The sequence below is a fragment of the Stenella coeruleoalba genome (assembly GCF_951394435.1).
Source record: "Stenella coeruleoalba genome assembly, chromosome: 2".
In the NCBI taxonomy this organism is placed as follows: Eukaryota; Metazoa; Chordata; class Mammalia; order Artiodactyla; family Delphinidae; genus Stenella; species Stenella coeruleoalba.
The window spans coordinates 130,938,546-130,956,502 of NC_137147.1; the positions used below are offsets into that span (position 1 = coordinate 130,938,546).

The 17,957-nt window shown below is 38.2% G+C and overlaps 2 protein-coding genes across 3 annotated transcripts in view; both read left to right on the forward strand.

Moving 5' to 3' along the window:
- The window catches only part of UBE2Q2 (ubiquitin conjugating enzyme E2 Q2), a 72,852-nt gene extending 65,017 nt beyond the window's left edge, over nt 1–7,835 (forward strand). For both annotated transcript variants that reach the window (XM_079913003.1, XM_079913004.1), the window contains exons 12-13: nt 3,188–3,254; nt 5,140–7,835. In XM_079913003.1, the coding sequence (XP_079769129.1) occupies nt 3,188–3,254; nt 5,140–5,171 (99 nt within the window). In that variant the 3' untranslated portion in view covers nt 5,172–7,835. The remainder of the gene's footprint in view (nt 1–3,187; nt 3,255–5,139) is intronic.
- A 1,203-nt stretch (nt 7,836–9,038) lies between these two features.
- FBXO22 (F-box protein 22) overlaps nt 9,039–17,957 on the forward strand; it is a 30,960-nt gene continuing 22,041 nt past the window's right edge. Inside the window, exons 1-2 of the mRNA XM_079913002.1 lie at nt 9,039–9,233; nt 9,599–9,737. Coding sequence (XP_079769128.1) covers nt 9,085–9,233; nt 9,599–9,737 — 288 coding nt within the window. The 5' untranslated portion in view covers nt 9,039–9,084. The remainder of the gene's footprint in view (nt 9,234–9,598; nt 9,738–17,957) is intronic.

The following is a 17,957-nucleotide window of genomic DNA, read 5'->3' on the forward strand; positions in this document are numbered from 1 at the left end:
CACACACATGAAATTTGGAGATAGGGTCAGATGGATAGAGCTGAGGATCTGCAGCTATGCCTGGGACAGAAGGATCTTGGCAAAGCTGGTTTTCTTATTCAGTTAACATGGAATAGAATATAGACTGTAACATTAACTCTAGGCTATAGTAGTGAGAAAGCCTTCTAAAGTAGAGGTCTGATCATATGACTTTTAGCAGGAATTGGGGGTTTAGATAGGCAAGACAGTGCCTTCTAAGAAGCTTCTGTTCACTGTTTGGAGGGTAATGGTAGTTGAGCTAAATAGTGAAGTCCTAGAGCACACAGCCCTAACTAGCTATTTCTATCATCAGGAAAGGCATCTGTCTTCTCTACAGCCCATAGACCTCCAATTATTTACCTATAGGATCCCCTAGTCAGTGATCACATTCAGATGAGAGAACTGATTTTTTTTTTTTTCCCCTGGGGGAAGTTGTTACCTATACTAAGCACTCCAGTCTTCTATTATAAATGAGCGAGACTGGGGAGCCGAATCTGGGAACCTTGAATAATCCCGAGATTCTCCAAGGGGACTAAAGTGGTTTCATGTTAGTTGTATCCACAGTTCTCATCAGCAGCAGATACAATCTTCAGAGGAAAGCATTTCTAATTTAAGCCTGTAAGATTCTCAAAGATTAAGATCAAGCAAATACGAATTCAGTGAAAGATGACAAGCACATAAGTAGACAACCTAACATACATGAGAACTGGCAGAAACAATGAATAAGAGATACATATTCCCAAAGACTTGAGGTTTTGGAATTAGCAGATACTAGAATTTTGAGAAAATGAATAATTATATGTAAAATCTAGTGTAAAGAAAAAAGAATCATAAAATTGAGCAAATGATAAGACCAGGAATGATGAGACAGATCTGAAAAAGAATGAAATAGAATTTATAGAAATGAAAAATGTTGAAATGAGAAACAATAGATTAGACATCAGAAGAGAGAATTAATTGATTAGAAGAAATAACTCAGAATGTTGCACAGAGAGACCTGGGGATAGACAGTACAGCAGAAGTTAAGAGGTAGAGATCAGAATGAGGTCTAAAACATGTCTTATTCGAATCCCAGGAGGAGATAATAAAATTATATTAAAGAGAGAAATAGAAACCAGAAAGTGAAGTTGTAGAAGCAGGCCCAAATAAATAAGTCATAACAAATAAAAATGGACTAAAGTTACCAGTTAGTTCAAATTAAAAAGTGGTCTTGGGCTTCCCTGGTGGCGCAGTGGTTGAGAGTCCGCCTGCCGATGCAGGGGACATGGGTTCGTGCCCCGGTCTGGGAAGATCCCACATGCTGCGGAGCGACTAGGCCTGTGAGTCATGGCCGCTGAGCCTGCGCGTCCGGAGCCTGTGCTCTGCAGCGGGAGAGGCCACAACAGTGAGAGGCCCGCGTACCGCAAAAAAAAAAAAAAAAAAGAAAAAAAAAAGTGGTCTCTAAGAAGTGTATTTGTTTATTTATTTTTATTAAAAAATTTTTTTGAAGTATAGGTGATTTACAATGTTGTGTTAATTTCTTTTGTGTTAATTTTTTCCTGTACAACAAAGTGACTCATTTATACATATGTAAATATATTATTTTTTATATTCTTCTACATTATGGTTTGTCACAAGAAGTATATTTAAAATGTAAGGATACAAAGAGATTGAAAAAAAATTTTTTTTAAAGAAGAACGATAAAGATAGGCCAGTATAGGCATACCTTGGAGCTATTATGGGTTCAGTGCCAGACTACTACTTCCATAAAGCCAGTATCACAATAAAGCAAGTCACATGAACTTTTTGGTTTCCAAGTGCTTACAAAATTTACACTATACTGCAGTCTATTAAGTGTGCAATAGCCTTATGTCTAAAAAACAATGTACATACCATAGTTAAAAAAAACTTTACTGCTAAAAAATGCTAACATTTACAACATCATCTGAGTATTCAGTGAGTTGTAGTAGTAACACCAGAGATCACTGATCGCAGATCACTGTAACAGATAGAGCAATGAAAAAGTTTGTGTCACATTTTGGTAATTCAAAATATTTCAGACACACAAAATGAACCAGTGCTGCTGGGAAAAATGGAGCCTATAGACCTGCTCGACGCAGGGTTGCCAGAAACTTCAAATTGTAAAAAAGGCAATATCTGCTAGGTGCAGTAAAGTGAAGTGCAATAAAATGAGGTTTGCCTGTATACACTAACAAAAAGATGATGTAGCTGCAGTATCAAACAATTTGATTTTGGAACAGAAAGCATTAGCAGCTACTTAATGATGAAAGTCTCATTTAACCAGGAGGATATAATTTTTTACTTTGTCATGCTACCTATCATTTGTTGAGAGGAAAAAGCAGGGGACAGTGACTGACAACAATAGGCTGTACATTAATTTTCTTGTATAACCTTAAGGATATACAAGGAAACTAATAACAGTATTTAATTTGGATAGAAGAAGGAAGGTGGATAGGGGAGGAACTGGGTGGTTTCAGGACAGGTAGGAAGGAGAGTTGTTACTTAGAATATGTTTATACATTTATTCTTATGCTGTGTGAATTTATTTAAAAATTCTGTGACATAATATAATAGGTGTGTACCACTATGGAGAATGCTTATGATGTATTAACTGGAAGTTAAGATGTAGGCCAGTTGTACTCATGGGGATAAAATTAATGCTAAACTTGGCCCCTTAAAAGAGGTTCTGATCTAGAGGTTAACAAAAGAAGACTCCTTTAGTAATGGCTTGATGCCACTTGGACATTCTTTAGATTTTTAACTCAAAATGTCATTCATATGTGTAGTCCTTAAAGCCTAATGTTTCCTTACCTGAAGGTAATATTTTGTAGTTCTTTTTTTTTTTTTGATGGAAGTTATGAGGAAGAGTTTTTCTACTTGCATCCAAATAGCATCCTTTAACTTTATTCATAAAGCCTTGTACTTGTGCAGTGGTAGGAGGACTTATAAAAATGAACTGTGAATTTTGTAGATCTTTCCTGGAGAACAGTTATGGTTTTGTTGTCCCTCTAAAATGGTAGAGAATAATGAAATTGAGAAATTTATTTTGGAAATGGAAATATAACTTAGTTTCCTGTGTTCTTTTAAGTACAGCAGTGATGCATCCATAAATTATTTGTAATGATTTTCATCTACTTATAGTTTTGATATAAAATGTATTCTCTTTCAGAATCAATATAATCTAGCAAGAGCCCAACAATCCTATAATTCCATTGTACAGATACATGAGAAAAATGGTATGTTTAGTTAAATAAGTATTTATTGCCATTTATGAAATTTTACATAATGTACTGTTGATATTTATCATGTTTTATTCTTCTGTTTTTGCTTTAATTTCTTACAAAGTACAGCCACTACAGTGAAAAACTTTAACCTGAGGATACACAGTGTTTCATTCAAAATCTTTGTATCCTAAATACTTGGCCTGCGAACCTCTGAGTCAGAGTCAAGATTTTTGAGTAGATTGAGGAATGGATCACTTTACTCACTTGAAATGTATGGTATTAGGATAGGAATTGAGTTAAAGGCAACTCTAAAGGTGGAGTTCTTGCTGTTAATACTGAGTAAATGCAATCAGGATCATGAACCAGTTTCTGAAACATCTTCAGACTACTTAATGCTTTTTGACAATTGTACACATTTATTTATTCAAGTAAAAAAGTACTGATTTCAGTTTATACTTAAGAATATTTGAGTTGTATATTTTAAAAAAATATTAAAATATCTTTCAAAACTTTATTGGCCTTTTAAAATTTTGCTTATTTTCACAATGCATGTTTGGAGCTTTTGTCTCTAATAGTGAGGCAATAAACAAGTAGACCTGGAATCAGAAGACCTATTATCAAGTGGCATTTGTGTCACCCATTAGCTAATGGGTAATTAGTCCCATTACCGCTCAGCCTCAGTTTCCTCATCTCTAAAATTGGCATGATGTCTGTCTTGCCGAACATGAGGAAAAAGCGAGTAGTGTGTACGCACAGCATTTTATAACCAAGTGCTGATATTCGTGGTAGCTGGGGTAGTGAAACTGATGCTTTTTTGTGCAGAGTAAGTAAATTGATAGGAAGTAGTTTTCTTCAAGAGTATTTACAGTAAAGTGTTCTTTACTTTGCTAGAATGTGGTAGTTTGTGACTTAGGATTTGTGTTTTGTGTGTGCTCACTTTTATTTTAATGACAGAGCAAACTTGCCACTTTTGCAGTGACTGCTTACTTCTGAAAGAGTAGTATTCAGAACAATTTTCAAGCTTCTGAAGAGGGAAATGATAAAAAACTTGAGGACAAAGCTGGGTTTTCATAATAATAATCTCCAGCACCCTAAATTAACAGACCCAAAGACTCCTGTATGCTACTTCATTAACCACGTGGATGCTTCACAAATCTTGGTATATTCATACTGTTCCAATGGCAATTTCGTACCAAGCAGTACTTAATCTCATTTGCCTTTTTAGAGAGAGCTTATATTTTTGTTGAGCTTAGAAACATATTTTTTTCTTATGTCTTATTTTTTGTTAAATTAGATGTTGTAGTCAGCATTCAAAAATGTTTATGGAAACTATTTGAGAAAGTGTGGGTGTGTGTATAATTAGCTATGGTGAAAGAGCAATAGATTCAGATTCAGGAGATGGCTTCTAGTATCTTCTGCTAAATCTGATCTTGGGCTTACTTAATCAGTGCACCTGCTGAGATGGCACCCTCACTGGTAAAATGACATCACTGCCTGATGACAGTCCAAGTTCCTCTTATTCTAAAATACCAGGATTTTGTTTGGGGGATAGCTATTTTCAGTGTGGTTTCCTTTCAAATACTGAATTGAAATGAAATATAAAACCTAGCTTGTTGCCTAATATTTCCACACTGTTCTCTTTTGGTAGAAATGCCATTAATATAGAGATCTTATATTGAAAACTCAAGTACAGTTTATTCATAGAAAATAACTTTATATTGTGAACATAAATATCAAAATGCTATGTTACCAACCCAAGTGTAAGTTTAATTTTTACAGTAGTTTACAGAGGAAAATTATGGGTAGAGAAACTATCTAACCTTGGTAAAATGCCATTGCTTTTAGTTGGTTTAAGAATTAAAATATTTTAACTGTTTTTTTCCCCATTCTTTTTCAGGCTGGTACACCCCTCCAAAGGAAGATGGCTAAATGTGTTGACTTTTGTATGTTTGGACCAATGTTGCTTTAAAGAAAATCTTTCCAACATGCAGACACAAGCTTTGAGTGCCCCTATAACAGCAGTACCGAAGATGTTAGCTAATAGATATTTTAGTGGATAATCTGTCAACTGATCCAGTATAAGTTACAGCCTTTCCATTTTTCTCATTTTAGGTACCTTGGACTGAGCAGTGGGGCCTTTACTATATTTTTCCTGATAAATCACATACTGGCCACTCCTTATCTCTTTCTTTGAAAGGTGAAATGTGTTAAGCAGACAAGTCAGCATCAGGTTACTGAAGTTGCAACTTGAGGGCAACTTTCCCATTTTGAGCTCATGTGTTATGAGGATTTGCAATATATTGTTCCATTTAAAGCCAATAAAAGTTTAATTGATGTTTAATATTGGTTTAGAAAATTTAAGATGTTCTAAATCACAGTAGCTTTTTCAGGTTAAAACCATTTTATGATATTGCCAAAATAATGACAGGAAACATACTTATTAAACTGTTAAGATTTTTTTTTTTTTTATGGCTATGAAGATCTGAATTGTTTTTCCAAGATTTGCTCTTTAGTAAGTTGTACTTTTTAGGCAAAGCAAAGCAAGGCTGTGCCAATTCAGGCTTGTAAGTAGTCATTTCCACTGGGGCATCAGAGTCTTGCTGGGCTGAATCTGCTTCTTGTTGGTTCAATATTTACTATGAAGAAGAGCTTGAAGTATAGAGCTTGAAGTTATTTTAAATACTAAGTCATTTTACGTTTCCATTTTATTAACGGGATGTTGCAATCAGTTGTAAACTAATAAACTTATAAAGTGATTGGCACAAAGACTCTTTGAACAAAAACTGCACAGTTAAGTACAAAAAGTATCTAATTTGGAGACCTAAAGTTTTTGCTATAGTCATAACAATGGCTTTTACATTGAAAGACTAATAGGAACTCTACATATATTAATTCTTTTATAAAACCTGACTTAAATCAGTGTACTCTCCATTTTATTGCCTTACCAGAATCAGTCCTGTTGGGTTGGTAGTAGATTTTTTTATATACCCAAATTTGATTTAAAAGTAAACTCTAGTTATTAAGCACTTTTAAAAAGAAATCCAGAAGCACATTTTTTCTGCACAAACCAATTACAAAGTTCAAAAGTGTTTCTTATGCTTTGAGACTCAGTTTTTAACTTTGTAAGCCACATCTGAGAGACTTGGCACTTCTGCATTATTGTGTTTAATTTCCTTTTTTTTTTTTTTCTATTTTGGTTAAGAAGACAGTAGAAAAAGATTTTCTGGCATTCTTGTTCACTTGGTTACATTTGTATAAAGTTATGATCGCCAGTTGCTCAGATAAGTGACAAGGAAGAATTCTTTAAAGCATTAAAGTTCCTTAAACCTAAGGCTAAATCTTGAATACATTATTGAATTCTTTAATATCCTGATGGCTAGCAGATTGACAGCTGCACATTCGGCATGCTTTGTTTGTTTGTTTTTTTTTTGGTTTTTTTGGGACTTTATTTTTCATTGCAGATTTATTTGGCAATGTACAGTAAATTTTGTAAACTTGCATCAAGTTTATGAATAAAGAACCATTTAAAAAATAACTTTGTCACTTTTCCCTCATAAAAGATAGTCTTTGCTTCAAGTTTCTACAGGCTGTTGGGTTTCTGGAATAGGATTATATATGGTGGGATGGGGTGAGAGGCTTGAGGGGAAGAGAGGCAGATTGATTTCACAAGAGAAAGCTAGAGAATCCAGAATTGGTGTGTATAGACTTGGAATACTCAGGGCTTCCTCAACCTGTTCCCTCTCCCACACTTATTTTTTAATATAAATTCAAGTGCTACTTTCTTTATGGCTGTCCCTAGTTCTCCAGGTTACAGTAATCTGCTCCCTCTTTAGTATACCCATAGCCTCTTACACAATTGTCAGTTTATCTCACATACAAGAAGTCCAGAGGTAGGAAAATTCTAGGCATGGTACCTCTGCTGCTTTGAGATTTTTCCATGTTGGTTTCATCTTTGGATAGACTGTTGTCTTGGATGTGCAGCCACCTTAATCCATCCAGAGGTAGATAATGGTCCTGTTGTCTAGTGTCTCCTTAGGAAGTGAGGAGCTCTTTAGAAGTCCCCCCCCACCCCCAAAGCATTATTGCCTCTCACTTTTCCTTGGCTAGAACTCGGGCCTGTGTCTACCCCTAAACTAATGGCTGGTGAAAAGAATGAGACCTTCATGATTAATATGGACCAGTGGTTCTCAAGTTATGATTTGGAGAAAGCTGGAAGCTCCTGAGACCCTTCTAGGAGGTTTTTAAGATCAAAACAATTCTCTTAACACTAAAGCATTATTTGCTATTTTCACTCTCATTCTTTTACAAGTGTACAGTGGAGTTTTCCAGAGGCTACGTGATGTGATAGACGTGATATTGCAACAGATTGAATTCAGAAGCAGATCAAGCTGTCTTCTATTAAGCCAGAAATTAAAGGTTTGCAAGATGTAAAGATGCTACACTTATTCAATATTGGAGGGGGAGAGTGGTGGAGATTTGGTAAAGTTATTTTTTCATAAGTTATTTTGTTTATGTGTCATGAATTTTAAGTGAATTAATATTACAATGTTTTAATTAAAAAAATAAAATTTATTTATTTTTGGCTGCGTTGGGTCCTCGTTGCTGCATGTGGGCTTTCTTTTAGTTGCGGCGAGCAGGGGCTACTCTTCGTTGCGGTCCGCGGACTTCTTGTTGCGGTGGCTTCTCGTTGAGGAGCACCGGCTCTAGGCGCGTGGGCTTCGGTAGTTGTGGCTGGCAGGCTCTAGAGCACAGGCTCAGTAGTTGTGGCACGGGCTTAGTTGCTCAGAGGCGTGTGGGATCTTCCTGGACCAGGGCTTGAACCCGTGTCCCCTGCATTGGCAGGGGGGTTCTTAACCACTGTGCCACCAGGGAAGCCCCCAGTGTTTTAATTTTTAATGTAAATATAAATAGTCATAACCCATCTAAAGAAGCTCTTTAGTGTTGCCAATATTTAAGATTGTGAAGCAGTCCTGAGGCCAAAATGTTTGAGACCAGCTTGTTTAGACCAGCCAAATTTACCAGTCAAGAGCTGGGCATCAGATCAGGCCCTTGTTAGCCAGGAAGCGGCAAGAGGAATAGATGTTAGCTGGGGATACAGCAGTATCTGCTGTGCTTACATTCCTTCTATCTGTGATTCTCAAGCTGGGTTTGCATCACGGGAAAGCTTAAATCACAGTAAAGCTGAAACTACGACTGCTGGGCCCCACCCCCAAGTGTTTAAGTAGGCCTGGGGTGAGGACCGAGAATACGCCAAACAGAATTTCTCAGGTGAATCTGATGCTACTAGCAGGGAACTAGTGTTTGGGGGCGTGCTTTCATAGCAATGGTAGGTGCTCTTTAAGCCGTTGAACACATTCAGCACTTGAGGGCTGCACGGTGTTGAATAAAGGTGGTGATTTTCACAGTTTATCTTAAAGCAGATACTGCCAGTTCAAAAATTGGACTCATGCGGTTAACAGGCATTGGGACTGTGAAGACCCATTATTTAGTCTGTGCCTTCCAAAACTCATGAATTAGAAAAAGACCTGTACCGACAAAGAAAATACCGCTGCAAGTGCAGTGAGAGGCACAGAAGGAGGTGGATGTGGTTCGACTGTGGAAAGCCTCCTGGAAAGTTCCAGGAGGATTACACGACGCGTGGCCACCACCTCCAAGCACCTGCCGCCGCTCCCAGACCAGCGCCGGAAACGCTTTGGCTTGGAGTCACGTGGGTGCCTCCTCAGCGGCACCACCTCCCCTGACCGGCCGGAAGTGGCGCGCGCGCCTGCTCAGTACGCGCACGGCCCGGCCTACGCCGCTCCCTCGGAGCCGCCGTACTGCTTCCCCGTCGGGTTGGTGAGGCATGGAGCCGGTGGGCGGTGGCGGTGGCGGTGATCGCCGCGGCTCCTCCCCCGCAGACCCGCGAAGCACCTTCGTGTTGAGTAACCTAGCGGAGGTGGTGGAGCGTGTCCTCACCTTCCTGCCCGCCAAGGCGTTGCTGCGGGTGGCCGGGTGAGGGGAGAGGAGGCGGGAAGCTTACCTCGGGACTTGCCTGGGCTGGCGGGGTGGGCGGATACCGTCGGGACCCAGGGATGACCCGGGCTCCCTATCCCTACCCCTGCCCCAGGTGGTGGCCCCATAAGCTAGGTACCCCGGCCGTAGTGCTCCCGGGGACCTTTCCCAGAGGAGCCAGGTTTTCTCTGCCCCCGGCTCTCCCTCCGAACCGGCGCCCGACGCCTCCCCCTCCCGGGGACTTTGGATCCCGCAGGAATCTCCTGCAGTTGCGCTAATGGGTGGTGGGGGCCGGTGGTTTGTGAGCCGCGGGAGTGAGGGAAGTGAACGTCCGTTCACAGCCCTTTGTGCGTTTGCGTCCCCAGCGTGTGTCGCTTATGGAGGGAGTGTGTGCGCAGAGTGTTGCGGACCCATCGGAGTGTGACCTGGATCTCCGCGCGCTTGGCGATTGCCGGCCACCTGGAGGAGCATTGCTTGGTCCGCGTGGTAGCTGAAAAGCTTGAGGTAAGTAAGAAGGGGTGTTGTGTACAGTCCTTTGCAGGGTTGGTGGGTCAGTCGTTGAGAACTAAATGCAACAATTTTGTATATGGCGTTACTTTTTGTAATTTAGGCAGGTTTTTCTCGTGACATGAAAAGATTTTGTAAACATCAGTTTTAATGACTATATTGTAAGGATGTGCCATGGCTGCTTTGACCGTTCTTCACATATTGGGCACTTTATGTATCCAGATTGCCACTGTTATGAAAATGCTGTTTAGAACCATCCTTTTACCTGCTTTCCTTGTCACTGTTTTGCAGGGGTGGTAACTGAAGGCTCTCTATTGCATAGTGTCACATAAAAATGCCAAGAACCAATACTTAAACCCCAAAATTTCAATCCCTGGTCCTGTTTAAAATTATATGTTTAGTATAATCTAAATTATTAAAAGCAAAAAAGGAAGAACAGAAAAGAAATAAGCCAAAATGCTAGCAACAGTTTCCTTTGGGGGTAGAAGTGTGTGTGTGTGTGTGTGTGTGTGTGTGTGTGTACACTGTGTTTTTAAAAACTTTTTCTTTTCCTTCAGATTTTTACCACTGCAAGTATTATTTTTATTTAGCTTTAAAAGTTTATATATTGCAAAGGCTGTTAAAGCCAGGCAGACATAGGTGTGAACCCAGCTTTGGCACATACTAGCTGTGTGACTTTGAAAATGTTACCTAAACCCTCTGAGCCTGTAAAATGAAAAGAAAATAATGCCGTTTACACTCTTACAGAGTTGTAAGGATTAAATAATGAAAAGTTAACCCATGTAACATTACCTACAGTGCCAGGAATATAATGTTTTCAATAATTGAAAGTATTATTCTCTATTAATATCATTACTAAAATTCATATACTAATACCCTTAAAGAAATTTATACATTGTAGAAAACTCTAGTGTGGAGACAAAAACATGAAAACCTTGTCCAAATCATTCATGCTCTTTTTCTTTGTGTTTGCCAAATTATCTAGTAGACATGATACTTTATAGCCATAAAGAAAGTTGATTTAGCATTTTTACTAGAAATATTTTAAAATCCACTGAAAATTTTATAAGACATCTTGTCATTTGGAACTTCTTTAAATGAGGTTCTAGTTGTCTTCTATTTTGCTTTGAGAACATTTCATGTTGATGATTGCCACTGTCACTTCTAGTGAGACTTGGGAAGGAAAATTCAGCAGTTGCTTCTCAATACGTACCAGAAAAGAGAATCATAAAACCTCAGGGTTAGACTTCCAAACTTTAAGAATAGGAAACCCAGGGCCTAAGCACTTCCAGGAGTTATTCTGCTGGTTTATGGCAGAGTCAGCACTAACACCTAAATCTCTTAAATTCTCTCTCCTTTACTCACTATACCCAGCATCACAAACTCAAATGACTCCAGAGTTAGGTAACTCACAGTGGGTGGATGACTCAGTGTGCCATCATAAAAAGTGATCGGGCTATGGCAGACCAGATAGTGCTTGCTTCTCCTTGGCCCCAGTCAAGGGGAATGCAGTCTAATAAGTGTTGCCAGAATGTCTACTTTTTCAAAATAAATCCACATTTTATATAAATATTTTGTGGGAATTTTAAATGTTGGCAACCGAAATACGTGTGTGTGTCTGTCTGCTTTGTTTTCTTCGGGAAAATTAATTATTTTACAATTTAAGTATACTTAACTTACATCACTAAGTTAGTTCCAGATGCACAATATAGTGATTTAATATTTCTATACATTACAGAATGATCGCCATAAGTCTAGTTCTCCTCTGTCACCATACAGAGTTATTATAATATTGATTATATTCCCCATGCTGTACATTTCATCCCTGGGACTCATTTATTCTGTAACAGGGAGGTTGTACCTCTTAATCTCCCTTACCTGTTTTACTCATCCCCCAACTTCCCTCCCCAATGACAACCACCTGTTTATTCTCTATCTATGATTGTTTCTGACTTGTTACATTTGTTCATTTGTTTTGTTTTTTAGATTCCACATATAAGTTAAATCATATGATATTTGCCTTTCTCTGACTTATTTTACTTAGCCTAATACCCTCTAGGTCCATCTGTATTGTCACAAATGGCAAGATTTCATTCTTTTTTTATGGCTGAGTAATATCACATTGTAGGTATACCACATCTTTATCCGTTCATCTATTTGTGGGGACTTAGGTTGCTTCTGTATCTTGGCTATTGTAAATAATGCTGCAGTGCATATATCTATTCAAATTAGTGTTTTTGTTTGTTTTTTTTTTCCTCCCAGAAAAATACCCAGAGGTGGTATTGCTGGTCATATGGTAGTTCTGTTTTTAATTTTTTGAGGAACTTTCATACTGTTTTCTACAGTGGCTATATCATTTTACATTCCCATCAACGATGCATGAAGTTACCTTTTCTCTGCATCCTTGCCAACACTTATTGTTTCTTCTCTTTGATAGTACCTATTCTGACTAGTATGAGGTGGTATCTTGTTATGGTTTTGATTTGCACTTCTCTGATGATTAGTGATGTTGAACATCTTTTCATGTGTCTGTTGCTTGTCTGTAAGTCTTCTTTGGAGTCTATGCATGTTCTCTGCCTTTTTTTATATATAAATAATTTTTATTGAAGTATGGTTGCTTTACTCTGCCTATTTATTAATTGTGTTGTTTGTTTTTTTGGATAAGTTATATGAGTTCTTTGTAGATTTTGGATATTAACCCCCATAAGAGATACATATTGTTTGCAAATATCTTCTCCCATTCAGTAGGCTGCCTTTTGATTTTGTTGATAGTTTCTTTCACTGTGCAAAAGCTTTTTAGTTTGATGTAGTCCCATTTGTTTATTTTTGCTTTTGTTTCCCTTGCCTGAGAACACATATCCAAAAAATATTGGAAGACTCATGTCAAAGAGTGTACTGCCTATGTTTTCTTCTAGTAGTTTTATGGTTTTAGGTACTACATTTAAGTCTTTAATGCCTTTTGAGTTTATTTTTGTGTACAGTGTGAGAAAGTAGTCTAGTTTGATTCTTCTGCATGTAGCTCTTCAGTTTTCCCAACACCATTTATTGAAGAGGCTGTCTTTTCCCCATTGTATATTCTTGCCTCCTTCATCATAGGTGAATTGACTATGTAAGTGTGGGTTTATTTCTGGACTCTATTCTGTTACATTGATCTATGTGTCTGTTTTTGTGCCAGTACCACAGTGTTTTGATTACTGTAGTATAGTTTGAAATCATGGAACGTGATACCTCCAGCCTTGTTCTTTTTTCTCAAGGTGGTTTTGGCTATTCCGGGTCCTTTGTGTTTCCATACAAATTTTAGAATTATTTGTTGTAGTTTTATGAAAATGCCTTTTGGTATTTTCATAGGGATTGCATTGAACCTATAGTACATTGGGGTGTATGGTCATTTTCACAATATTAATTCTTCAGTTGATGACCAGAGCATATCTTTCCATTTGTGTCATCTTCCGTTTCTTTCATCAGTGTCTTATGATTTTCTGAGTACAGGCCTTTTACCTCCTTGATTATTTTATTCCTAGGGTTTTTTTATTTAAATTATTTTCTTTATTTTTTTGGCTGCATTGGGTCTTAGTTGAGGCACATGGGATCTTCGTTGAGGCATGGAGGATCTTTCATTGTGGCACACGGTCTCTTCATTACAGCGCTTGGGCTTCTCTCTAGTTGTGGTGGGTGGGCTCTGTAGTTTGCGGCATGTGGGCTCACTCATTGAGGTGTGTGAGTGCAATAGTTGTGGTGTGCGGGCTTAGTTGCCCTGCGGCATGTGGGATCTTAATTCCCCAAACAGGGATCGAACCCACATTCCCTGTGTTGGAAGGCAGATTCTTTACCACTGGACCACCAGGGAAGTCCCTTTTATTATTTTTTTAATACCTATTATTTAGGCTGCGGCATGTGGGATCTTTGTTGCTGCGTGTGGGATCATTTTAATTGCGGCACGTGGGATCTTTAGTTGCAGCATGCAGGATCTTTAGTTGCAGCATGCTGGCTCTTTTAGTTTGGGCATGCGGGATCTAGCTCCCTGACCAGGGATTGAACCCAGGCCCCCTGCATTGGGAGCATGGAGTCTTAACTGGACCACCAAGGAAGTCCCAGTTCTTTTTGATATAAATGATGTTTTCTTAATTTCTCTTTCTGATAGTTCTTTGTTAGTGTATAGAAACACAACAGATTTCTGTATATTAATTTTGTATCCTGAAACTACTGAATTCAGTTAATAGCTCTAATATTTTTTTGGTAGTTTCTTTAGGGTATTCTATATATAGTATTATGTTATCTGCAAACAGTGAGAGCTTTACTTCTTCCTTTCCAATTTGGATTCCATTTATCTCTTTTTCTTGTCTGATTGCCATGGCTAGAACTTGCAATACTATGTTGAATGAAAGTGGCGAGAGTGGGCATCCTTGTCTTGTTCCTAATCTTAGAGGAAATGTTTTCTTTCAGCTTCTTACTATTTAGTATGGTGTCTATTTAGTATGATGTTAGCTGTGAGTTTGTCATATATGGCCTTTATTATGTAGAGGTATGTTTCCTCTATATCCACTTTCTGGAGTTATTATCATAAATGGATATTGAATTTTGTCAAAAACTTTTTCTGCATTTATTGAGATGATCATATTTTTATTCTTAAGTTTGTTCATGTGGTGTATTACATGGATTGACTTGCAGATATTGAACCATCCTTGCATCCCTGGGATAAATTCCACTTGATCATGGTGTATAATTCTTTTAATGTATTTGGTGTTTTTATACTTTGTTGAGGAGTTTTGCATCTATGTTCATCAGGGGTATTGGCTTGTAATTTTCCTTTTTTGTGGTGTCTTTATCTGGTTTTGGTACAGGGTGATGCCTCATAAGAATGAGTTTGGAAGCATTTCTTCCTCTTCTTTTTTTTGGAATAATTTGAGAAGGATAGGTGTTAACTCTAAATGTTCGGTAGAATTCACCCGTGAAGCTCCATGGTCCTGAACTTTTGTTTGGGAGTTTTTAAACTACTGATTCAGTTTCAGTGTTGCTAGTTGGTCTGTTCATATTTTCTGTTTCTTTCTGATTCAGTCTTGGGATATTATATGTTGCTAGAAATTTATCCCTTTCTTCTAGGTTGTCCATTTTATTGGCATGTAATTGGTTTTTGGTTTTTTTTTTTTTTGCGGTATGCGGGCCTCTCACTGTTGTGGCCTCTCCCGTTGTGGAGCACAGGCTCCAGATGCGCAGGCTCAGCGGCCATGGCTCACGGGCCCAGCTGCTCCGCGGCACGTGGGATCTTCCCTGACCGGGGCACGAAACCGTGTCCCCTGCATCGGCAGGCAGACTCTCAACCACTGCGCCACCAGGGAAGCCCATGGCATGTAATTGTTGATAGTAATCTCTTCAGATCTTTGGTATTTTTGTGATGTCAGTTGTAACATCTCCTTGATCGTTTTATTTTACTGATTTCAGCTCTCTTTTTCTTGATGAGTCTGGCTAAAGGTTTATCTAAATTTTGTTTATCTTTTCACAGAACCAGCACTTAGTTTCTTTGCTCTTTCCTGTTGTTTTACTGTCTCTATTTCATTTATTTCTGCTCTGAGCTTTATGATTTCTTCTAACTGGGTTTGTGTGGTGTTCTTCTTTTTCTAGTTCCTTTAGGTATAAGGTTAGGTTTTGTACTGAGATTTTTCTTGTATTCTGAGGTAGGCTTGCATTGCTATAAACTTACCTCTTAGAACTGCTTTTGCTGCATCCCACAGATTTTGGATCGTGTTTCCATATTCATTTGTCACCAGGTATATTTTTCTTGTCACCAGGTATTTGATTTCTTCAGTTACCCTTTGGTTACTTAGTCACATATTGTTTGGCCCACCAGTGTTTTTTTGCCATTTTTTTTTCTTGTGGTTAATTTCTAGTCTCATAGTGTCGTGGTCAGAAAAGATGCTGGATGTGATTTCAGTCTTCTTAAATTTATCGAGACTTGTTCTGTGGCCTAGAATGTTATCTACCCTAGAGAGTGTTTGATGTGCACTTGAAAATAATGTTTATTCTGCTGCTTTTGGATGGAATGTTCTATATGTTATAGCTATTAAGTCTGTCTATCGTAATGTATTGTTTAAGGCCAGTGTTTCCTTGTTGATCTTCTCTCTGAATGATCTGTCCATTGATGTAAGTGGGGTGTTAAAGTCCTCTACTATTATTTTGTTACTGGGACTTTCTCCCTTTGTTTCTATTTGGTTTATGTATTTAGGTGCTCCCTTTTTGGGTGCATATATATTTACAATTGTTATATCTTGCTGGATCAATCCATTTATCAAAGTAATGCTACCCAGCTTGCTTTTCATTTCCATTTCCATGGAATACCTTTTTCCATCCCCTTACTTTCAGTGTGTGTGTCTTTAGATCTGAAGTGAGTTTCTTCTAGGCACTATGTATAAGGGGCTTATTTTTTCACCCATTCAGCCAGTCTGTATCTTTTGATTGGAGCATTTAGTCCGTTTACATTTAAATTAATAATTGATAAGTATGTACTTACTGCTGTTTTGTTCATTGTTTCCAGGTTGCTTTTGTAGTTCTTTTTTGCTTCTTTTGCTTGCCTCCCTTGTGATTTGATGACTATCCTTAGTGTTAGGTTTGGATTCCTTTATCGTGTGTGTGTGTGTGTGTGTGTGTGTGTGTGTGTGTGTGTGTGTATCTTTTTTTTTTTTAATTTGTTTTATTTTATTTTATTGGCTGCGTTTTGGTCTTCTTTGCTGTGTGCAGGCTTTCTCTAGTTGTGGCGAGTGGGGGCTACTCTTTGTTGAGATGCGTGGGCTTCTCATCATGGTGGCTTCTCTTGTTGCGGAGCACGGGCTCTAGGCGTGAGGGCTTCAGTAGTTGTGGCTCACGGGCTCTAGAGCGCAGGCGCAGTAGTTGTGGCTTGCGGGCTTAGTTGCTCTGCGGCATGTGGGATCTTCCCGGACCAGGGCTTGAACCCGTGTCCCCTGCATTGGCAGGCAGATTCTTAATCTCTGCGCCACCAGGGAAGCCCTGTGTGTGTATCTATTATAGATTTTTGGTTTGTAATTACCTTGAGGTTCATATATAACAGCCTATGTATATATTTGTGATTATTTTAAGTTGACGATTCTTAAGTTCAAACACATTCTAACAAACGTGCATCCACCCCCACCTTTTATTGTTTTTTTTACATTATATTTTCCTTTTTTGTTTGTTTGTTTGTGTCCCTTAACTACTTTTTGTGGATATAGATGATTTTATTACTTTTGTCTTTTAACCTTCCTACTAGATTTTTATATTGCCTAGTGTGGTGTTTTTCTTTTCTGTTTAGAGAAGTCCCTTAAACATTTCTTATAAAGGCTGTTTACAGGTGCTGAACTCTTAGGATTTGCTTGTCTGTAAAACTCTATATCGCTCCTTCAAATCTGAATAATAGCCTTGCCAGATAGACTGTTCTTGGTTGTGTATTTTTTCCTTTCATCACATTGAATATATCATGCCATTCCCTTCTGGCCTGCAAAGTGTCTACTGAAAAATTTGCTGACAGTGTTATTGGAATTCCCTTGTACCTAACTAGTTGCTTTTCCCTTGGTCCTTTTAAGATTCTCTCTTAATCTTTAATTTTTGCCCTTTTAATAACAGTGTGTCTTGGTGTGGACCTCTGAGTTCATCTTGTTTGGGACTGTGCTTCCTGGACCTGGATGTCTGTTTCCTTTCCCAGATTAGGGAAGTTTTTAGCTACTGTTCTTCAAATAAGTTCTCTGCCTCTTTCTCTCTCCTCGACTTCTGGGACCCCTATATTGTAAATGTTAGTACTCTTGATGTTGTCCCAGAGGTTTCTTAAACTATTGTCATTAAAACAATTTTTTTGTTCTGTTCAGTTTGAGTAGTTTGTACTGTATATTTTAGTACACTCATCCATTCCTCTGTATCATCTAAGCTACTGTTGATTCTTTCTAGTGTGATTTTTACTTCAGCTATTGTGTTTTTCAGATCTGTTTGATTCTTCTTTATCACTTACGTTAAACTTCTCACTGTGTCCATTCTTTTCCTGATTTCACTGAGCATCTTTGTAATCGTCATCTTGAACTCTTTATCAGGTAGATTGCTTATCTCTCTTCACTTACTTTTTCCTCTGGGATTTTGTCTTGTTCCTTTGTTTGGGACATATTCCTCTCTCACTTCATTTTGCCTGATTTTTCTGTTTTATTTCTTTGTATTAGGCAGGTCATTTATGCTTCCTGATCT